Source organism: Pongo abelii, chromosome 9 (assembly GCF_028885655.2).
Source record: "Pongo abelii isolate AG06213 chromosome 9, NHGRI_mPonAbe1-v2.0_pri, whole genome shotgun sequence".
Classification (NCBI taxonomy): Eukaryota; Metazoa; Chordata; class Mammalia; order Primates; family Hominidae; genus Pongo; species Pongo abelii.
In genome coordinates this window covers 117,088,761-117,113,379 of record NC_071994.2, presented here as the reverse complement: position 1 = coordinate 117,113,379, position 24,619 = coordinate 117,088,761, and the positions used below count along the sequence as shown (strand labels likewise).

General features: G+C 40.6%; 1 protein-coding gene across 1 annotated transcript in view; it reads right to left on the bottom strand.

The window, feature by feature from the left end:
* The window catches only part of HTR3B (5-hydroxytryptamine receptor 3B), a 36,548-nt gene extending 12,287 nt beyond the window's left edge, over nt 1–24,261 (bottom strand). Inside the window, exons 1-5 of the mRNA XM_024255603.2 lie at nt 24,036–24,261; nt 2,732–2,776; nt 2,293–2,402; nt 1,701–1,870; nt 1,064–1,221 (exon numbers count right to left, since the gene is read on the bottom strand). Coding sequence (XP_024111371.2) covers nt 1,064–1,221; nt 1,701–1,870; nt 2,293–2,402; nt 2,732–2,776; nt 24,036–24,215 — 663 coding nt within the window. The 5' untranslated portion in view covers nt 24,216–24,261. The remainder of the gene's footprint in view (nt 1–1,063; nt 1,222–1,700; nt 1,871–2,292; nt 2,403–2,731; nt 2,777–24,035) is intronic.
* Between the last annotated feature and the right edge of the window lie 358 nt (nt 24,262–24,619).

Below are 24,619 nucleotides of genomic sequence, written 5' to 3'. Positions count from 1 at the left end.
GCCTCCCAAAGTTCTGGGATTACAGGCATGAGCCACCGCACTCGGCGATAGTTTATTTCATCACCATGCCTTAGCATATCCATTGTACGAGAGCACCTTAGTCTAGTCTAAATTTTCCTTCTTATTCCAAAGGTATGTTTTTAGGATAATTCTTCTTGTGTGCAGTCCTGACCAGCCTGTGGTTTCTATTTTTCAACTGAATCCATTACTTGGCATGAAGGACCACCATTCCCTCAGTACCACCACCACTAGCTGACTTTTTGCAGAAAAGAAGAATGCACTGCTGAATACTAACGATGTAGTTTACCAGTTGTGTGGAATTGCTGCAGACCACATGTCAAAACAGTTTCCCAGGGGGCCAAAGAAGGGAGAATGGCTGCCTCTGGAGTACAAATCCGCAGGCTTCACTGTCCTGTACCCCACCATCCCCCAGTTTCATGCCAGACAAATTTTCCTATGAACAATGCAGCCAAGGGCATTTCCAAGGGTGCATCAGAGGAGTGTGGGTTCCCATCATAATTTTGAGGGAGTTAATTGTTCCCTCTGATCCAGAAGCTACCAGTGGTCTCTGTGGGTCTTATTGGCTAATCCCTTAGGATATTCAAGTTAATAATATTATCATATTATGCATCTGCATCTGGAATTAGTTGATAATTTACTCTAAAAAAAAAATAGGACAATAATGTTGATGAGAAAGTCTTCACAATTTGTTGTTGTTGTGTGTGGGTTTGTCTGTGTTTTTTCTGAGTAGCAATTAGAAGACATAATGTGAGTATGTGTGGAAAGATTGGAGGATTCCTGCTGTAGGGCATGCTTCAGGCCTCTGGTGTCTGAATACCAGGCCTCTGGTGTCTGTTATCTTCTGGAGGGGCCCAGCTTCTCCCACTGAACCTCTGCTCTGTGAAATGCTGCAATGCAGGTGGATGCTCAGAGCCCACTGAAGTCCCTGTTCTTGGGTGATAATGAATGAGAACATGCAATAGAGCAGAAATTCCTTGGCCCAAGAGAGAAGGCCAAAGGCTGTGGAGAAGCGGGCAACAGGGACAGGTAGTAAACAACCTACATTAAACTGAATCTGTGCAAATCCTCCAGCGCTGCTCTGCAGGATGCTGTATGTGGAGGACACAGATAGAAGTTCCCACTCACTGTCATTCAAAAACGCCTTTTTGTCATGCTTAATGTCTTCTGGGCTCCTCAGAAAGGCCAGATCTACGTCTTCCACTGCAAACAACACAAACAATTGACTTTCCCAGAGAGAAAGAGATGCCAACATCCACCCACTTTTCCAGCTCCCAATTCGAATTCTTCCTCGTTCTCCTGCCCCCATAGGCACAGTCTCCTTGGCCTTATTTGAATTAGGGGGTAGGGATGTGGAACAAAATCTTTCTGGTCATAAAAAAACAACAACTGTGAATTTATGGCTTGGAATACACTCTCTGTAGAATGATGAAGCTTGCCTGTGATTTCTATATTATTATCCATGGCAGTAGAGGCCTAACACTGTGTTTCCAAAACAACGGCGGGGGGCTACAGCATCATACTTGGTCTGGATTACAGCAGGAGCCAAAAAACCGCAAGAGGAGTTTCCAATTTTTAAATAGCCAATTATCTGCAAGAATAAAATAGACCTGAAGGATAGTACAATATCATTTCACCTACGTGCACCAACCTAGCATTGATGGGTATCTCTCATGGTTTACCTGTATGCAGAATGCTCTTGAAGGTTAGGCTGCAATTCTGGACATCAAATGGAAAAGCATATGTCTCTAAACTGCATGCGGAGACCACCTGGATGGGCTTATAGTTCTCAATGGTCCCAGATGAGTTCACATAAACATAGGGAAGGTCAGGGGATCTTTCAACGTCCACACTATATGAAACACAAGAGAACTTGTTGTCACAGAGAGGATCTTGGTCATTTCAAAACATAGGCTGATTAGGAGATAGTAGTGACCATGAAGTCCAGGACCAACCTAGCCCTGCAAAAACAGAATCGCATTTTCCATGAGATGATTCACCCTGGCGAAGATGAGCTTTTCAGTGACAGCTTCGTAAGTTAACTCATTTGCTGCTATAACAACACAGACATAATGAGTAACCTCAACATTAGTAACCAGATCTGTATCTTAAATAATGTCAACACATAGCACTTCCAACCTGAATACTCTCAACAATATGCTCCCCTTCAACTTGAGAAGCAAAAATGAGCAACACTGACTGAAAGTAAGCAGCAACTAGCCCGACTATACCAAGCAGTCTAAACCCCACAGAAATATACACCGGCACACTTACAACTCATTGATGATGATATCGGGGGCCCAGATGGCACTTAGAGGTAGGGAGATCTCTCTAATCTCATCAAACATGCTGGAGTTCCAGGATAAAAATTCATCATTCCAGACCTGTTAGGAGTAGCCAGAAAGAAAACTTATCAAAATGGGACAATGTCTGCCTTGCTACAGAACTAAAGAGGCATTTGGATCAATAATCCAATTTATCAGCCTCTTGGTTCTATCTGTTAGGAGAAAGTACTTCCCATCTGAATCCTAAAGATGGTAGTCCCAACCAGAAACCAGGGCCATACATCTTAAATGAATTATAATAAATTAGGTCTGCTGCAGATCTAAAGAACTATAAATACAAAGATAATACCTATTTCTTAAATAACTATATTTTGCAGCAGATCCAGATCAGGAGTGCAATATATTTAGAAGAAAACATAATTATTTACCTCTCGGTACCATACACTTGTCTTTAATATTTGATTCTCTGCATCCTGCAAGGCAAAAAGAAAATCCACACCAAATCTTAGAATGTCAATAAATCAAAAGCCAATTCAGCAGTAAGGAAATTCAGAAGAAGAAAATCAAATCTAACCAAATAATGCTGATATTAAAAACATTACCTAGACTCTTCAATACCTAGGTATTCTCAGTTCCTACTTATTATGCACACCTGTCGCTATGAGCTTTACTATATTATCTATGACAAAACAGCACTTTGCCTGCCCTTGACATCTTGAATGATTTGCTAATCTCCTTCCCACTCTAATTAGTTACTCTACCATTAATCAGACTAATAAATGTTATGTAGTCTTAGTAATTTTGGGCTAAAAAGATGAGACCAAGCTTTGATTTGTAATCAAGATATTATTCATAATCTTTCAATGAGTGTTAGCTCAACTGTTATTGGCAGCCATTCCTGTTAAGTTACCGTATGTTTGGATTTCTCTGCTTATAAAACAGACTGAATGAGCTTATTATAAATGAAACATATTTTAGATGATATAATAGATGTGATTTCCCATGTCTGCAATGAGTCCCTGATATTTTTAAAACCCCCAAAAACAGCAAAAAAAACCCTCCTGGCTGGGCACGGTGGTTCATCCCTGTGATTCCACATTTTTGGAGGCCAAGACAGGAGGATTGCCTGAGCCCCAGAGTTTGAGACCAGCCTGGGCAGCACAGTGAGACTCTGCCTCTATAAAAAAAATTAAAAATTAGCCAGGGGTGGTGGCACACACCTAGTGGTCCCAGCTACTTGGAAGGCTGAGGTCGAAGGATTGCTTGAGTCCAGGAGGTCAAGACTGCAGTGGGCCATGTTTGTGCCACTGCACTCCAGCCTAGGTGACAGAGAGAGACTCTGTCTCAAAAAAAAAAAAAAAGAAAGAAAGAAAAAAACCCTCCTCACCAATTTTTTTCATATCTAATCTAGTAAAGAACATTCTGAAACTCAGATGTTCTTAGGAATTTTTTAAAAAGGGATATCTCACACCGTATATAAACATTAACTCAAAATGAATCATACACCCAAATGTAAGAGCTTAAACTATAAAACTCCTAAAAGAAACCATAGGAGTAAGTAAATCTTCATGACTTTGAATTAGGCAATGGTTTCTTAGACATGACAACAAAAGAAAAATAAATGAGACTTCATCAAAATTAAAAACTTTTGTGCTTTAAAGAACACCATCAAGAAATGAAAAAGACAATGCACAGAATGGGAGAAAATATTTGCAAATCACATATCTGCTAAGAGGCTTGTATCCAGGATATAAAGAACTCCTGCAACTCAACGACAACAAAAGACAAGCAATCCTGTTTAAAAATGGGCGAGGCCGGGCGCGGTGGCTCACGCCTGTAATCCCAGCACTTTGGGAGGCCAAGGCGGGTGGATCACGAGCTCAAGAGATGGAGACCATCCTGGCTAACACAGCAAAACCCCGTCTCTACTAAAAAATACAAAAATTAGCCAGGTGGTGGCGGGTGCCTGTAGTCCCAGCTACTCAGGAGGCTGAGGCAGGAGAATGGAGTGAACCCAGGAGGCGGAGCTTGCAGTGAGCCCAGATCCTGCCACTGCACTCCAGCCTGGGTGACAGAGAGAGACTCTGTCTCTAAAAAATAAAAATAAAAATAAAAATGGGTGAGAGACTTGAACAGACATCTCTCTAAAGTAGACATACAAATGACCAATAAGCACATTAAAAGATGCTCGAGGTCACTGCTATGGGCCAAAGTGTGTCCCCCCAAAACCCATATGTTGAAACCCTAACTTCCAAGGTGTCCATATTTGGAGACAGGGCTTATAGGGAGTAATTAAGGTTAAATGACGTCATAGGGATAGGACCCTAATCTCATAGGATTGGTGGCCTTATAAGACAAGGAAGAGAGAAAGATCTCTCTCTACCACGTGAGTATACAGTGAAAAGGTGACCATCTGAAAGTCAGAAAGTGGGCTCTCACCAAGAACCAAATCAGCCAGAACCTGGTGTTGGACTCCCAGCCTCCAGAACTGTGAGAAATAAATTTCTGTTGTTTATGCCACCTAGTCTGTGGTATTTGTTATGGCAGCCCGAACTTCCTAATACAATCACTAATCATTAGGGAAATGCAAATCATCAAAACCACAATGAGATACAAACTCACACTCATTAGAATGGCTACTGTTTTTTAAAAAGCAGAAAATAACAAGTGTTGGTGAGGATGGGGAGAAATTGGAACCCTTGTGCACTGTTGGTGGAAATGTAAAATGGTGCAGCTGCTGTGGAAAATAGTATGGCACTTTCTCGAAAAGTTAAAGATGAAATTACCATATAATCCAGCAATTCCATTTCTGAGTACATACCCAAGAGAACTGAAAGCAGGGGCTTGGACAGATATTTATACACACATGTTCATAACAGCATTATTCACAATAGCCAAGAGGTAGAAGCAACTCAAGTGTCCATCGACAGATGAATAGATAAGCAAAATGTGGACTATACATAAATTAGAATATTATTCAACCTTAGAAAGGAAGGAAATTCTACGGCCGGGCGCGGTGGTTCACGCCTGTAATCCCAGCACTTTGGGAGGCCGAGGTGGGCAGATCACTTGAGGTCAGGAGTTTGAGACCAGCCTAGCCATCATGGTGAAACCCCGTCTCTACTAAAAATACAAAAATTAGCCAGGAGTGGTAGTGCACACCTGTAATCCCAGGTATGAGGGAGGCTGAGGCAGGAGAATTGCTTGATCCCAGGGGTGGAGGTTGCAGTGAGCCAAGATTGTGCCACTGCACGCCAGCCTGGGCAACAGAATGATACTTCGTCTCAAAAAAAAAGGAAGGAAGGAGATTCTGACACATGTTACAACATGGATGAACCTGGAGAACATGATGCTAAGTGAAATAAGCCAGTCACAGAAGGACAAACACTGCCTGATTCCACTTAAATGAGGTACCTAGAGTACTGAAATTCATAGAGACCGAAAATAGAATGAGTTGCTGGGGTGAAGGAAGGGAAAGTTATCGTTGAATGGGTAAAGAGTTTCAGTTTTCACTGTTCACAATAGCAAAAACATGGAATCAACCCAAATGCCCATCAATGATACACTGGATAAAGAAAATGTGGTACATATATACCGTGGAATACCATGCAGCCATAAAGAAAGAATGAGAACATGTCCTTTGCAGGGGCATGGATGGAGCTGGAAGCCATTATCCTCAGCAAACTAACATAGGAAGAGAAAACCAAACACCGCATGTTCTCACTCATAAGTGGGAGCTGAACAATGAGAACACATGGACACAGGGAGGGGAACCACACACACTGGGGCCTGTCAGGGTGGGGTTTTGGGGAGGGAGAGCATCAGGAAAAATAGCTAATGCATGCTGGGCTTAATACCTAGGTGATGGGCTGATAGGTGCAGCAAACCATGGCACATGTTTACCTACGTAACAAACCTGCACATCCTGCACATGTATCCTGGAACTTAAAATTAAATTAAATTAAATTTTACAAAAAAGAGAAAACAGGGCCGGGTGCGGTGGCTCACACCTTGTAATCCCAGCACTTTGGGAGGCCGAGGTGGGAGGATCAACTGAGGTCAGGAGTTCAAGACCAGCCTGGCCCATGAAACCCCGTCTCTAGTAAAAATACAAAAATTAGCCAGACTTAGTGGCACGTGCCTGTCATTCCAGCTACTCGGGAGGCTGAGGTAGGAGAATCGCTTGCACCCAGGAGGCAGAGGTTGTAGTGAGCTGAGATGAGCCACTGCTCTCCAGCCTGGGCAACAAAGCGAGACTCTGTCTCAAAAAAAAAAAAGGAAAGAAAAAACATATACTCTAAAACACATTTGTCCAGAATATAAATTCTATAAGAAAACATGTGCAGAGAAAAGTAAAAATTAGCAGTGATGATTGTTTTTATAATTTGAATTATGTGAATTTTTTCCTCTATAGTATTATATTCTTCTGTATTTTCTACATATCTACAATAAGTATATTATAATCAGGAAAAACATTAGTATTATTTTTTAAGTTACCAAGCTGTCCCACAAAGAAATATGAATGGCCAGTAATCACATGAAAATGTTTAACCTCAGTAGTAATAAAAGATGGAAAGAATGCTCAAAAAAAAAAAAAAGAGTTTCAGTTTTGCAAGATGAAAGGAGTTCTGGAGACTGAATCACGGTGATGGTAACACAAGAATGTGAATGTACTTAATGCCACTGAACAGTATGCTTAAAAAAGGTCAAGATGATAAATTTTATGTTGTGTGTTTTATGACAAGTAAAAATGATAATGCAAAGTGGATAAAGGATTTGGCTATATATTTCTCCTAAGGAGATATACAAATGGCCAATAAGCACATGAAAAGATGCTCAACATCATTAGTCACCAGGGAACTGCAAATCAAAACCACAATGAGATACCACTATATCCTCACTAAGACAGCTAAAGTTAAAAAGATAGACAATAATAAATATTGGCAAGGATGTAGAGAAGTTGGAGCCCTCAAACATTGCTGGCAGGATTATTAAGTGATTCAGTCAGTTTGAAAACCAGTCTGGGCTGGGGTCGGTTGCTCATGCCTGTAATCCCAGCACTTTGGAAGGCTGAGGCAGGCAGATCATCTGAGGTCAGGAGTTCAAGACCAGGCTGGCCAACATGGTGAAACCCCTGTCTCTACTAAAAATACAAAAATTAGTTGGGTGTGGCGGCGCACACCTGTGATCCCAGCTACTCGCGAGGCTGAGGCACGAGATCACTTGAACCCGGGAGCTGAAAGTTGCAATGAGCCAAGATCGTGCCACTGCATTCCAGCCTGGGTGACAGAGTGAGACTCTGTCTGAAAAAGAAAAAGAAAAAGAAAAAGGAAAGGAAAGGAAAAGAAAGGAGAAGCAGTCTGATATTTACTTAAAAGTTTAAACATACATTTATCATATAATGCAACAATTCTACTCAGAAGTATATAACCACGAGAACTGAGGACATAAGTCCACACAAAAAACCTGTATAAAAATATTCATGGCAGCATTATTTGTGATAGTTAAAAAGTGAAACCAATATATACATCTATCGACTGATGAGTTGATAAACAAAATGTGATATATCCATACAATCGATTATACAGCAATAAAAAGTAATAAAATACTGATGCATGTGACAACATATATGAACTTTGAAAGCATGCTAAGTGAAAGAAATCAGTCATAAGAGGCCATTTATGGTATGATTCCACTTATATAATATGTCTAGAACAGGCAAATCTATAGAAACAAAAAGTAGATGAGCGTTTGCCTAGGGCTGCTGGGGGTGGAATGTGAGGTGTGACTGCTAATGGATATAGGGCTTCTTTTTGAGGTGATAAAAATGTTCTGAAATTAGATAGTGGTGATGGTTACATAACTGAATATACTAAAAAACACTGAATTGTATACTTTAAATTGGTGAATTTTGTGGTTGAATTAAATCTCAAAAAAACTGCTATTTTAAAAAATGTATTAATAAAGAAAAGGGCAATCATTTTTTAAGACATTTCCAGTAAATTTATAAGAAGGCTGATGCATACTATTAAAGAACTCTCCTTGAACTCATTTTTTTTCATTTCTTTCCATGTATAATCCATCGCTAAAAACTGCACCCTTAAAAGAGAATAAAAGGATAAAAAAACACAAGATGAAGAAATAGGAAATAAAAAGTGTAAGACCAGCCTGGCCAACATGGTGAAACCCCATCTCTACTAAAAATACAAAAATTAGCTGGGCATGGTGATGGGAGCCTGTAATCCCAGCTACTTGGGAGGCTGAAGCAGAAGAATCGTTTGAACCCAGGAGGCGGAGGTTGCAGTGAGCCGAGATGGCGCCACTGCACTTCAGTCTGGGTGACAGAACGAGCCTCTGTTTCAAAAAAAAAAAAAAACAGATTCGTAAAACATTTCCCTTGCTGATTTAGGTTCAAAGCTCAAGAGTCACTTAGGTAACATTTGTATTTCTGTAATATTTAGTACAATACCAAATTTCAGTAAATAAAAGTGTTTAGGAAGTTGATGGCATGAAATCAACTAACAGCTCTGGTTTCCTCCCCAGAACTGGGTATATGAAATTAATTGTCCAATTATCCAGCCACATAAAAATCCATATTCTTTGTGCACAGGGTCAAGACTATGTACTACTCTGGAGAATTCAGGTTGGGTAGGGAGTCAGAAGGCACCACTGTTATTATAGTCCATGTTGATGGTACTCGTGGAATTGTGCAGTACACAGACTACACAGTGGCTCTGCGCCAGGTGGCATCATTTGAAAGAGAAACAAGAAACTTTTTAAATTTTCCCCTTTTTATAATCAAGAAAGCAAATTACTACCAAATAAGCATTATTCTTTCTCTTTGAGAAAGAGAAGGCATTCGGAGCACATAGATACGTAGTCATCCTGCTTTAGTGGTTCAACAAAGCCTGGTCTGAGCGAACTTGCTCTACAGATATTAATGGAATTTAAATAGGTACTTGGGAAAGGCAAGTTTTAAAGTAGTATAAAAAGTGAAAACCTTGAATTCACAGGTATTTCCCCAAGGAACAGCTTGGAGCAGATGGACCACAGGGGACTCCCAGACAAGACTGGCTCAACGGGAGTCCTGGTGGCTGAAAAAAAAAGCCTCTAATGAGAGCTCGAGATTAGGTGACACCACTTCTTGGCTTTTTTTTTTTTTTGAGACAAGGTCTTGCTTTGTTGCCCAAGCTGGGGTGCAGTGGCACAATCATGGCTCACTGCAGCCTCAACCTCCCAGGCCCAAGTGATCCTCCCATTTCAGCCTCCCAAGTAGCTGGGACCACAGATGTGCAACACCATGCCTAGCTAATTAATTTATTATTATTAATTTTTGTAAAAACAGGGTGGTGCTATGTTGCCCAGGTTGGTCTCAAGTTCCTGGACTCAAGCAGTCCTCCCACCTTGGCCTCCCAAAGTGCTAGGATTACAGGTGTGAGCCACCGTGCCCAGCCTTCTTTGCAAATTTTACCAACTGACAGATCATGAAATAGATTATGTCTCACCCACTAAAGCACAAAAGGTTCCATTCTAGGCTTGGCTGCAATCAATGAGGGTCCCCACAAATAGAAAGAAAAAAAAGTTCAAAATGCAGTTGATATCACTGAGATATATAGTAGTTGACTATACTTTCACAAGAAATATATTTTTACATCTATTCAATGTTCTTACCAGTTTGTTTATCACTGTCATACCCCGTGAATGTGCCTCATTGATTCAGTCATATGGCTGGGAGGAGGGTCTCTGTTTTCATGTTTCATTTCACTATCATTTTATCCAGTTGATTCTTCTTAACTGCCATATTGATGCCTTAGCTTGTTTTTCTCTTCTTGCCCATTGCTTTGCCACATTACATATAACAATGATGTTAAGAATTTTTTTCTAACACTTTATGGGGGCGGTTGAGAGGATTCGTCATTCAGCCCTGAAGAACACAATGTCAAAAAGTATTTTGAGGCTAAAACTAAAATCTTTTTTTGTCAAAGGAAACAAGTTTCTCAATGCCAGCTGGTGAACATAATTGGTTCTCTGGTGGCATTATTCACAGCTTTTCCCTCTGTGTATCTCGCCCCGTTTTTTTTCTTTAGATACCTTCCATCTTGCTTGTTAAAAGCAAAGGATATTTCAGAGAATTGGAATTCATTAGTCTTCCTAACAGAGGGAGTCTATTTAGATCTAAATTGGTGGTTAGCAAATATACAGATAATTCCCCTACATTCTTATTTATCTTTTCCAGTTCCGGAGACTATAGAAACAGATGCCTCAACGTCTGGCTGGGAGGCTCTAGTCAATGGACTGGAATACAAAGGTATCTGGGATGCGGAATTGACAAAACTCAATAGAAACAAATTGAAACTCTTCACTGTTGAGTAGATTATCTCTATAATCAGATTTCCCTAAGGTACTCATAATACCCAGAAATTCTAAGACAAGACTGTAGTCTTTTATATAAACAAAACAGGAGGCAAAACATTATAATGGAGGCGAGGTGCTGGGCTGAAAGCTCTTCATTCTAAACAAAAGTTGCCAGCAGTTCAGATGCTGGCAGATGCATCCAACAAGTTATCTATTCACGTTGGGAGTGTCCTTGTCTGTGCAGAATCTGTGAGTGATTTTTATCAAGTCCTTCAGAACTGTCCCTGCCTCTGGAACTAACTTTAGGCTTATCACACCTACATGCAACAGAGACATTTACAAAGCATTTTTAGAGTAGCCATTTGTAAAGATAATCCTAGAATTGACCCTTATATTTTTTAATTCATTCATTCATTGGACAAGTATCAATCCAATGTCTTGGAAATCAAATACACAGTGCTGCATGTTATGGAAAATAAGAATATGAGTAAGAAAGTCCTTCCCTCAGGTAGCATACACTACCTTAGGGCATAATTTAACATTTTAACAAATAACTGTGTGCATTAAGAAATACACAGACTTGCCGGGTGCTGTGGCTCACGTCTGTAATCCCAGCACTTTGGGAGGCCGAGGCAGGCGGATCACGAGGTCAGGAGACAAGACCATCCTGGCTAACATGGTGAAACCCCGTCTCTACTAAAAATACAAAAAATTAGCTGGGCGTGGTAGTGGGCGCCTGTAGTCCCAGCTACTCGGGAGGCTGAGGCAGGAGAATGGCGTGAACCCAGCAGGCGGAGCTTGTAGTGAGCCAAGATCGCGCCACAGCACTCCAGCCTGGGCATCAGAGCGAGACTCCGTCTCAAAAAAAAAAAAAAAAAAATACACAGACTTGGCTCGGCCCGGTTGCTCATGCACTTTGGGAGGCTGAGGTGAGTGGATCACTTGAGGCCAGGAGTTCGAGACCAGCCTGGGCAACATGGCGAAATCAAGTCTCTACAAAAAATACAAAAATTAGTCCGGTATGGTGGTGTACACCTATAGTACCAGCTACTTGGGAAGCTGAGGTGGGAGGATCACCCGAGCCTGGGAGGTTGCAGTGAGCCGAGGTCACGCCACTGTACTCCAGCCTAGGTGATAGAGTGAGACCTCATCTCAAAAAAAAAAAAAAAGAAAAAAAAAAGAAAGAAAAGAAAGGAAAATCCACACAGACTTAAGTGGATTTAAAGGAAGTGCTCTCACCTTGGAGAAGTGAGGAAAATTTATTTTAAGAGCTGAGATTTGAAGGACTACAATATTTTGCAGTTGGAGAATGAAGAGAAAGACATTTGGTAGGGGAAATAGCAGAATGAATGACTTACAGGCAGGAAACAACCAGGGGTCCAGGCTCATTGTTGTACTGAGAACCCGGAGAAGATAATGTAAGATGGTAGACAGGGATAAAACTAGAGGGATAGAATATAAAATTTTTTCAGATTTCTGTAAGAAAATTTGCCATATTCAATATGATGACATGTCTAACATAGTCTAATAACAAACAAGTATATTCTACAACTCTGGTGGGGAAATCCCACATCTTTAAAAAGACAACGGTGTTCTCCTTACCTACCATAAGGAATCTGATTTTACTTTCTTTTGTCAGGGTAGGAAGAAAGAGTTAGAAAACTATTTTCAATTCGATACACTTGTTCCAAGGGAAAATATTAATATAAATACTTTACATCTTTTCCATTTATCTCCAAACAAACTTCTAAAGGAAAGCCTGAGCAATTTTTTTTTTTTTTTTTTTTTTTGTGACGGAGTCTGGCTGTGTCGCCAAGCTGGAGTGCAGTGGAGCGATCTGAGCTCACTGCAATCTCTGCCTCCTGGGTCCAAGCGATTCTCCTGCCTCAGCCTCCCGAGTATCTGGGACTACAGGTGCCCACCACCACGCCCGGCCAGCAATTTTCTTTATCTTAATAAATACGAAGGGGCCGGGCACAGTGGCTCACACTTGTAATCCTAGCACTTTGGGAGGCTGAGGCAGGCAGATCACAAGGTCAGGAGTTCAAGACCAGCCTGGCCAACATGGTGAAATCCCGTCTCTACTAAAAGTACAAAAATTAGCCAGGCGTGGTGGTGGGTGCCTGTAATCCCAGTTACTTGGGAGGCTGAGGCAGGAGAATCACTTGAACCTGGGAGGCGGAGGTTGCAGTGAGCTGAGATCGTGCCACTGCACTCCACCCTGGGCGACAGAGTGAGACTCTGTCTCAAAAAAAAATAAAATAAAATAAAATAAATACGAAGTCAGAAAGGAAAAAGATGGGCTGGACGGGATGGCTCATGCCTGTAATCCCACCACTTTGGGAGGCTGAGGTGGGTGGATCACTTGCAGTCTGGAGTTCAAGACCAGCCTGGCCAATGTGGTGAAACCCCATCACTACTAAAAATACAAAAATTAGCCAGGTGTGGTGGTGGGCACCTGTAATCCCAGCTACTTGGGAGGCTGAGGCAGGAAAATCGCTTGAACCCAGGAGGCGGAGGTTGCAGTGAGCCGAGATTGCACTACTGCACTCCAGACTGGGCGACAGAGTGAGACTCTGTCTCAAAATAAATAAATAAATAAAAAACTTGAAGGAATTTTCTATTCAAGCTGTTTAAGACTAGGCTTTCTAGTAAGAGGTATTTCCTGGTATTTAATTAAACAATATTTTCTAAGATCTTAGGGCTAGGACTCTTACTTAACAGGATAATTGGGGAAAGATGGCCGTGCACAGTAGCTCATTCCTGTAATCCCAGCACTTTGGGAGGCCAAGGTGGGTGGATCACTCGATGTCAGGAGTTCGAGACCAGTCTGACCAACATAGTGTAACCCCATCTCTACTAAAAATACAAGTTAGCTGGACATGGTGGTAGGTGCCTGTAATCCTAGCTACTTAGGAGGCTGAGGCGGGAGAATCGTTTGAACCCAGGAGGCGGAGGTTACTGTGAGCCGAGATCGTGCCACTGCACTACATCCTGGGTGACAGAGTGAGACTCCATCTCAAAAAACAAACAAACAAACAAACAAACAAAAATTGTACTAGGAAAAGTACAATTTGTTGTTTAAAAGAGGGAATTCTGAGCCAGGCACCGTGGCTCACGCCTGTAATCCCAGCATTTTGGGAGGCTAAGGCAGGCAGATCACCTGAGGTTCGGAGTTTGAGACCAGCATGGCCAACATGGTGAAACCCAGTCTCTACTAAAAATACAAAATTAGCCTGGCGTGGTAGCACATGCTTGTAATCCCAGCTACTCGGGAGGCTGAGGCAGGAGAATCGCTTGAACCCGGGAGGTGGAGGTTGTGGTGAGCCCAGATCATGCCATTGCACTCCAGCCTGGGCAACAAGAGTGAAACTCCATCTCAAAAAAAGTAAAAATAAAAACAAAAATAAAATAATTTTAAAAAAGGAATTTTGAGAGGTACCATTTAAATATTCCTCTTTACAATGAAACAATTGATTAGGGGTTTATCTAAGTTGGGGGAAAATGACACCAAAGTAACCTGAATCAGTAAAAAGGAAAAAAATTTAAACCTTGTACTCTTTTTGTTTTTTGTTGTTGTTGTTGTTGTTGTTGTTGTTTTGAGATGGAGTTTTGCCCTTGTTGCCCAGGCTGGAGTGCAGTGGTGCAATCTCGGCTCACCGAAACCTCCGCCTCCCAGGTTCAAGCAATTCTCCTGCTTCGGTCTCCCGAGTAGCTGGGATTACAGGCATGCACCACCACGCCTGGCTAATTTAGTATTTTTTTAGTAGAGACGGGGGTTTCTCCATGTTGAGGCTGGTCTCGAACTCCTGACCTCAGGAGATCCACCTGCCTCAGCCTCCCAAAGTGCTGGGATTACAGGCGTGAGCCACTGCGCCCTGCCTAAACCTTGTACTCTTAAGTTTCAAATTTATTTTTTCATTGATATAAATGCCTAATTCTCAGTCCAAAAAAATCAAAGACTGATTCACTGCTAGCACTAAAATAGTAACATAGAAAAACATCCCTATTAAAATAAATTGAAACTGAATGATTAAATTATTTCAACAGATTACCTTAAAATAATAACATCATTTTGTGGGTATATTTTGTACGTAAATGTAAAATTGGAGATAAAAGTAGCACAAAAGAGGCAGGAGCCGGTAAATGGAATTTTACTGTTGTAAGTTTCGTACATTTTATGTGAAGTGTCAAAATATTAATTCTAAGTACACTGTAATAAGTTAATGATGAATATGGAAATTCCTAAGGCAAAGTCTAAAAAAAATACAAAGATGGATCGCTAAAAAGCTAATAGAGGAACTATAATTCAATATTTAAAATATTTTTAAATATTTTATTATTTTTAATATTTATTAAAAATTTAAAAATTACGGAAAATAAAGTAGGATATGAGGAATAGAACAAAAAACAGATGAGAAAACTAGAAAACAAATAGCAAGATGGTACTGGCAAATGAGCTAAACATTTCCACTAAAATGCATAGATTGGCTGGTCGCAGTGGTTCATACCTGTAATTCCAACATTTTCGGAAGCCAAGACAGGCAGATCACTTGAGGTCAAGAGTTTAAGACCAGCCTGGTCAACATGGTGAAACCCCATCTCTACTAAAAATACAAAAATTCGCGGGTGTGGTGGCGCATGCCTGTAATCCCAGCTATTCAGGAGGCTGAGGCAGGAGAATTGCTTGAACCCAGAAGGTGGAGGTTGCAGTGAGCCAAGATTGGGCCACTGCACTCCAGCCTGGGGGACAGAGTGAGACTCCATATTGAAAAAAATTGCATAGATTGTCATACTGGTTTAAAAAAAAAAAGCCCTAACCTGGAATAGTATTCAGCAACAAAAAGAAATGAACTATTGGTGTTCACAACAACACAGATGGACCATAAGGGAATTATGCTAAAGGAAAAAAGCCAATCTCAAAGGTAATATATTGTATGATTCCATTTATATAATGTTCTTGAAATAGCCTAAAGATGGAGAAAAGATTAGTGGTTGCCAGGGGTTAGGAGTCAGCAGAGAGAAAGGAATGTGGCTATAAAGGGATAGCACCTGGAGGCCCTGTGGTGATGATACAATTATGTACTTTGATTGTGGTGCTGATTACAAAAAGCTACACATGTAATAAAATTACATAGCACTACACACACAAACACACACACACACACGAGTACACGTAAACTGGAGAAATCTGAATAAGCTCTATAGATTGTACCGGTGTTAATTTTCTAGTATTGACACTAATATATATGTATTTGCAAGATGTTACCAGTACGAGAGATTGAGTGAAGTGTACACAGGGCCTGCCTATATATTTCTTTTCAGCATGTACCTAACTATATATTGTCTATAAGAAATGACTTCAAATACAAAAGACATCAAATGATACAAATAGATTGGAAATAAAAGGATGGCCAAGAATATGCCATGTGGGAAGCAAGCATAAGAAAACTTCATAAAAGGGAATATTATCAGAGATGAAGTGGAGCGTTTCATAACAGTAAAAGGATCTGTTCATTAAGAAGATACATAGGCCAGGCACAGTGGCTCAACTGTAATACCAGCACTTTGGGTGGCCAAGGCGGGCAGATTGCTTAAGCTCAGGAGTTAGTGACCATGGTGGGCAATATGGCAAAACCCCGTCTCTACCAAAAATACAAAAACTAGCTGGGTGTAGTGGCATGTGCCTGTAGTCCCAGCTACTCAGGAGGGTGAGGCAGGAGAATTGTCTGAGCCCAGGAGGTTGAGGCTGCAGTGAGACACAGTCATGCCACTGCACGCCAGTCTGGGCAACAGAGTAAAATACTGTCTCAAAAAAAAAAAAAAAAAACCCCAAAGACAAAAAAATATATAACTCTAAATGTGTATGCACCTAATAACAGCTTCAAAATACATGAAGCAAAAGTTGACAGAACCAAAGAGAGAAATAGACAAACTACAATCATATTGGAGATTTTAACATTCCACTCCATGAAGTTAATAAAACAACTGGAAGAAAAAAAAATAGAAGATTTCGGTCGGGCGCAGTGGCTCACGCCTGTAATCCCACCACTTTGGGAGGCCAAGGTGGGCGGATCATCTGAGGTCAGGAGTTCAAGACCAGCCTGGCCAACATGGTGAAACCCCGTCTCTACTAAAAGTAGAAAAATTAGCTGGGCGTGGTGGCAGGCACCTGTAATCCCAGCTACTCAGGAGGCTGAGGCAGGAGAATCACTTGAACCCGGGAGGCGGAGTTTACAGCAAGCTGAGATTGCACCACTGCACTCTAGCCTGGGGGACAAGAGTGAGACTTCGTCTCAAAAAAAAAAAAAAAAAAAAAAAAAAAAAAGAAGATTTCAACACCACTATCAACCACATTTATTGAATTAATATTTACAGAGCAGTATACCATTCTGTTCAACATTGTACTGGAGGCCCTAGTCAGGGTGAAGGAAACAAATGTATGAAGATTGGAAAGAAAGAAGTAAAACTGTTTTTCCTCACAGACAACATGATTTTCTACACAGAAAATCTGAAAGAATCTACCAAAAAAAGCCTCTTAAGCGAAAAAGAAATGTAAGGGTCACAGAATCCCAGAACAATATATAGAAATCAACTGTGTTTTTGTATGCTAGCAACAGACAACTAGATTCAAATTTAAAATACCATTTATAATAACAAAAAATGTGAAATACTTAGGAATAAATTTAACCAAATGTATGCAAAACACTAAAAATGATGAAACATTAATAAAAGAAGTTAAAGAACTAAACAGAGATACACTATATGTATGGACTGGATAACTCAGTATTGTTAAGATGTCAGTTCTCCTCAAATTTATCTATAGATTCAGCGCAGTACCAATCAAAATTCCAGAAGTGTTTTAAAATAGACATTGATGAGTGAATTCTAAAGTTTATATGGAAACTTCTAGGTTGCAAACAACCTAGAAGAGTTAAAACAACTTTTAAAAAGAAGAACAAGATTAGAAGATTCACATTATCTTATTTCAAGACTTCCGTAATGCTACAGTAATCAAAACAGTGTGGTATGGTTAGAAAGACAAACATACAGATTAGTTGAATAGAATAGAGTCTGGAAATAAGCTCAGAGTATATAAATAACTCTTGTAACCTGATAATAAAATAATAAACAGCCCAACTTTAAAAATAAATAAAAGATTTGAGCAGACATATTACCAAAGAAGATATACAGTTGGCACTTGGCAAATAAGCACATGAAAAAATGTTCAACATGTTCAAATGTTAGGGAAATAAAAATTTAAAACTACATTGAGATACTGCAAACCTACTATAATGGTTAAAATTTTAAAGATTGGGCCGGGCGCAGTGGCTCATGCCTGTAATCCCACCACTTCAGAAGCCCGAGGCAGGTAGATCACCTGAGGTCAGGAGTTAGAGACCAGCCTGGCCAACATGGCGAAACCATCTCTACTAAAAGTACAAAAATTAACCAGTCATGGTGGTGGGTGCCTGTAATCCCAGCTACTCAGGAGGCCGAGGCAGGGGAACCGCTTGAACCCAGGAGGCAGAGGTTGCAGTGAGCTGAGATCATGCCACTGCACTCCAGCCTGGGCGACAAGAGCGAGACTCTGTCTAAAAAAAAAACATTTAAAGATTGACAATGTCAAGGAGTAATGATTATGTGGAGAAACTGAAGCTCTCACACATTATGAGTGACATGCAAAATGATAACAGCCACTTTGGAAAAAAGCTGGACAGTTTCTTATAAAATTAAACATAGACCCATCATACAACTCACCAATACTATACCTAAGCATTTATCCAAGAGAAAGAAAAACATATGCAAATGTTTATAGTGGCTTTATTCATAATTGCCCCCAAATGGAAACAATCCATGTGTCCAACAACTGGTAAACAGATAAATTGTAGTGCATCTGTACAATAAAATACTACTACTGAGCTATGCAACGATATGGATAAATCTCAAAGGCATTATGCTAAGTGAAAGAAGCCATGCACAAAAGGTAAAATAACATGTAATTCCATTTATATAATATTCTGTATAAGCCAAAACTAGAGGGAAAAAAATCCGATTACTGGGTCCCAGAGACTCTGTCTGTCTCTTGCCTCTATCTCAAAAACTCAAACAAAGTAAGTAGAAGAAAAGAAATATGTAAAGATATCTAAAGAGCATGGGAGTTTGAGCCTGCAGTGAGCCGTGATCACGCCACTGCACTCCAGCCTAAGTAACAGAGTGAGACCCTGTCTCAAAGCAAAACAAAACAAAACAAACAAACAAACAAAATTACAAAGCCCAAAGTTGGCTCTTTGAAAAAAATAAAATTGGTGAAACTATGACAAGATTAGTCAAGGGAAAATATGAGAAAACACAAATTACCAATATGAGACACAAAAGCCATATCACTAGAGATCCTATGGGCGTGAAAATAATAGAAAAAAATATGAACAACTAAGTCAATAAATTTGACAAACTGCATGAAAGAGAAAAATTCCTTAAAAATACAAATTAACAAAACTGACACAAGAAAAAATTGAATATGTGTAAATAAAGTTGAATTTGCATTTGATTACCTTCCCACAAAGAAAGCTCCAGACCCCTATAATGTTACTGGTAAATTCTATCAGACATTAAGGAAGAAAAAATATTCACATTATACAACTCCTTCAGAAAACTAAGAAGGAAACAATTCTCAACAATTCTGTTTTATAAGGCCAACACAATCCTGATACCAAAACCAGATGAGAAGACTAGAGTCTAATGCCCCTCATTAACAAATGTGTAATATATATTAATTAGAAAATAAAATTCAATACAAAAATTAGCCAGGTGTGGTGGTACACACCTGTAATCTCAGCTACTTGGGAGGCTGAGGCATGAGAATTGCTTGAAGCTAGGAGGCAGAGGTTGCAGTGAGGTGAGATTGTGTCCCTGGACTCCAGCCTGGGCGGCAGAGCAAGACTGTCTCAAAAAAACAAAATTAATTTAATTTAATTTTTATTTTTTTTTGAGACGGAGTTTTGCTCTTGTTGCCCAGGCTGGAGCGCAATGGCGTGATCTTGGCTCACCGCAACCTCCGCCTCCCAGGTTCAAGCAATTCTCCTGCCTCAGCCTCCCGAGTAGCTGGGATTACAGGCATGTACCACCACGCCTGGATAATTTTGTATTTTTAGTAGAGACGGGGTTTCTCCATGTTGAGGCTGGTCTCAAACTCCTGACCTCAGGTGATCCACCTGCCTCGGCCTCCTGAAGTGCTGGGATTACAGGCATGAGCCACTGAGCCCAGCCAATTTAATTTAATTTTTAAAACATTTTTTAAATCTTTTTAAAAATTTAAAAAACAATTCATTAAAATGGACTTTGTCTTAGTCCGTTTTTTGTTCCTATATCTGAAAACCTGAGACTGTGTAATTTATTTAAAAAAAAAATTTATTTTTCACAGCTCTGGAGGCTGGGAAGTTCAAGCTCAAGGAGCTGCATCTGATCAGGGCCTCCTCACTGCATCATAACATGGAGGAGGGCATCTCACAGCAAGAAGTCAAGAGCATGTCAGGTCAACTTTCTCTCCCTCTTCTTATATAACCACGATCCTAATTACCTTCCAACCAAGGGCCCCACCTCCAAATACCATCAACATATGAATTTGCAGATGAAATTTTGGAGGCCGGGCATGGTGGCTCACGCCTGTAATCCACCACTTTGGCAGGTTGAGGCAGGTGGATCACCTGAGGTCAGGAGTTTGAGACAAGCCTGGCCAATGTGGCAAAACCCCGTCTCTACAAAAATAGAAAAATTAGCCAGGTGTGATGGCATGTGCCTGTAGTCCCAGCTACTCGGGAGACTGAGGCTGGAGTATCGCTTGAACCTGGGAGGCAGAGGTTACAGTGAGCTGAGATTGCACCATTGCACTCCAGCCTGGGTGACAGAGAGAGATTTCGTCTAAAAATAAAAATTTTTTTAAAAAAGGCCAAGCATGGTGGCTCACACCTGTAATCCCAGCACTTTGGGAGGCCGAGGCAGGCGGATCACCTGAGGTCAGGAGTTCGAGACCAGCCTGGCCAACATGGTGAAACCCCGTCTCTACTAAAAATACAAAAAAAAAAAAAATTAGCCGGGCATGGTGGCAGGCACCTGTAATCCCAGCTACTCGGGAGGCTGAGGCAAAAGAATCACTTGAACCCTGGAGGCGGCGGTTGCAGTGAGCCGAGATCATGCCATTGCACTCCAGCCTTTGAGACTTTGTCTCAAAAAAAAATAAATAAATAAATAAATAAATAAATTTTGGGAACACATTCAAACCATAACAAACTAACAAATGTCAGCAAATTTGAAAATTTCTATTCATTGTAAGACCCATTAAGAAAATGAATAGCGAAGATGCAGACTAGGAATAAACATTTATTATATAATATTTGTATGTATTACGTAATTACTATATTATATGTTATTATATTATAATAATGATATAACTACATATTATATGATATAGGAGGTAATATCTAACAAAAGACTGTGCCCAGAATGGATAAATAGCTCCTATAAATCTATAATAACAATAAAGAAAACCAATGACCCAATTTTAAAAATAAGAGAAGGCTTAAATGGGCACTTCACAAAGAAAAATCTATAAGTAGCCAATAAGCACATGAAAAAGAGTTCAAAATCATTAGCCATTAGGGAAATTTTAATAAAACCTCAATGAAATACCATTATACCCTTACTAGAATGACTAAAATTAAAAAGACTGGTAACACCAAATATTGGTGGGGATGTATAGCAATGGGAACTCTCATAGCTTACTGGTGGGAGTGTAAAATGCACAACGACTTTGCAAATAAGTATGGCAGTTTCTCATTAAGTATACACCCTCCTGTGACCCAGTCACAGAGCTTCTAGGTTTTACTTAAAAGAAATGGAAACATATACACAAAAAGACTCGTACAAGAAAATTCTTAGCAGCTTTATTCATACTGTCCTAAAATTAGAAACAACCCAAATGCCTGTCAACAGGAGAATGGACAAACAAATCATGATATAGCCATAACTGAATACTACTTATTAAGAAAAAGGAACAAACTACTGATACACACAGCAGCATAAGTGAATCTCAAAATGCCGAGTGAAAAAGCCAGACACAATCGAGTACACACAATAAAATTTCATCACATGGAGTTCTACAACCAGCAATACTAATCACTGCTGAAAGAAATAATCAGAAGAGTATTTGTCTCTGTGGGTGAAGAGGATGGGGATGGACTAGGAAGGGAACAAGGGACCTTTTTGGGGATCTTTGATATCTTGATAGAGATATGGGTTATATGGCCGGGCACAGTGGCTCACGCCTGTAATCCCAGCACTTTTGGGAGGCTGAGGCGGCCAGACCACTTGAGGTCAGGAGTGCAACACCAGCCTGGCCAACATGGTGGAACCCCATCTCTAATAAAAAATATAAAAATGAGCTGGGTGTGGTGGCAGACACCTGTAATCCCAGCTACTCAGGAGGCTGAGGCAGGAGAATTGCTTGTCCCTGGGAGGTGGAGGTTGCAGTGAGCCAAGATGGTGCCACTGCACTCCAGCCTGGGCAACAGAGTGAGACTCCATCTCAAAAAATAAATAAATAGCCGGGTGTGGTGGCTCACACCTGTAATCCCAGCACTTTGGGAGGCTGAGGTGGGCAGATCTTTTGAGGTCAGGAGTTCGAGACTAGCCTGACCAACATGGTGAAACCCTATCTCTACTAAAAATACAAAATTAGTCAGGTGTGGTGGTGCATGCCTGTAATCCCAGCTACTCAGGAGGCTGAGGCAGGAGAATCACTTGAACCCGGGAGGCAGAGGTTGCAGTGAGCTGAGATCGTGATACTGCACTCCAGCCTGGGTGACAGAGCCAGACTCTGTCTCAAAATAAATAAATAAATAAATAAATAAATAAATAAATGTTATATGAGTATATGTAATTAGCAACACTCATCAGCTTGTACATTTAAGGTCTGTGTATTTCCATATAGGTATATTTCACCTCAATTAGAAAACAATTTTTGAGAAGTAAATGGAAAAACAATGATTAAATTACTTTAGCAAAACGAGCTTAGTAACATCTGCTTTTAAGAGAAATTGCCGGGCACGGTGGCTCACGCCTGTAATCCCAGCACTTTGGGAGGCAGAGGCAGATGGATCACTTGAGGTCAGGAGTTCGAGACCAGCCTGACCAACAGGTGAAACCCCGTCTCTACTAAAAATACAGAAATTAGCCGGGCATGGTGGCGCTTGCCTGTAATCCCAGCTACTAGGGAGGCTAAGGCAGGAGAATCGCTTGAACTCAGGAGGCAAAGGTTGCAGTGAGCCGAGATCATGCCATTGGACTCCAGCCTGGGCGACAGAGAGAGACTCCGTCTCAAAAAAAAAAAAGAGAGAGAAATCAAAATAACTCTGGGACCAATTGAAATCAAAGACTTTGTAACTAGAAAAAAGGAGGAAGAGGAAGAGGTGCTAACCATCAGGATCATCACTTGTTGATGGCTTCCTAAGAACTCTGCCAACTACTTTACAGTGTTCGTTTCATTCCCACAGCCCGTCTTTCAGACGTAGGAGAAAAGGATGCTTTAATAAACAAATTCTCCCCACCATTCTTAGCAAACGCTTTAGATATAAAAGCCCCCTTATAAACTCAAGATAATAAGGCATTTTTTTCTCTCTTTTAAATCTCAAGCAATAAGTAGTGAATCTCTTCTTAAATCTGTTATTATCATTAACAAATGTGAACCATAGGATAAAATACCTATTACTGTTTTTGGTTTCAGCAATATTCATACAATATGTACTGTGATCCATGACCACAATTTTTTTTTTTTTTTTTTTTTTTTTTTTTGGAGACAAGGTGTGGATCTGCCACCCAGGCTGGAGTGCAGTGGCATGATCATGGCTCATTGCAGCCTCAACCTCCCAAGCTCAAGCTATCCTCCCTCTTCAGCCTCTTGAGTAGCTGGGACTACAGGCATGCACCACCATGCCTGGCTAGTTTTTGTATTTTTGGTACAGACAGGGTTTCACCAAGCTGCCTAAGCTGGCCTCCAACTCATGTGCTCAAGTGATCTGCCTACCTTGGCCTCCCAATGTGCTAGGATTACAGGTATGAGCCACCACACCCAGCTTCACAATTCTTAAAACATCTTAATTCCATGATCCAGATGATTTGCCCTTCACAGTGTCCACTGGGGGCTAGAAAGCATGAGTTGCCCAATGAATATTTTACCTAACTGCTAAAATGAATCTAGCACAACTTCCCCGCCAGTTCAACTACAATCTCAAGAATATAACCTCTCATAGGCTCCTGCATGAACTGCAGACTGTTTTAAAAGACGTTAATAAGAATAGGAAGGGGCAAGATGGTCCTTACCACATCCAATATAGCATGGACGAACAGGTCCAGGTAGACTGTGGTGGCCTTGGTCCAGTTGTAAACCGGTCTCACTTCTTTATGATATTTCTGTAATAGCTCCTTGCCGAGATGATACAGAGCAGAATCCTGGGGATGATGTGTATCTGTGGCTAGAATTCCTGGAAAAGAAACTATCATTGTGAAGATAAAAGTAAGAGGAGCTTGGTTTCTTTAGGAGGTTTCAGACTGTTCAGGACTCGGTGGCTCTTACTAGAATAGAGCTTTCAGCTCACCAAAATCTGCATCAATTCACAGCCAGCTGGTGGGGCCTTTGGCAAACGCTTAAAGTAAGCTGATGGCCTAAGTGCCCAATGGAGAAATCTCATTGTAAAAACAAGTAAATCAATGCCATCTCCAAGTTTGCAAAACTGTACCTACAATTCCATTTTACAACAATCTTGCATTTTGGAGACAGAATAATTTCTTTATTCCTGTATCATCCTCTCCTAGCATCTAGAAAAAACCCACCTACACACTTAGCCAAAACTTAACTCCCCTCTTGGTTTTTCTTTTGGTTTTTCATTTGTAATTCAAAAATTCAA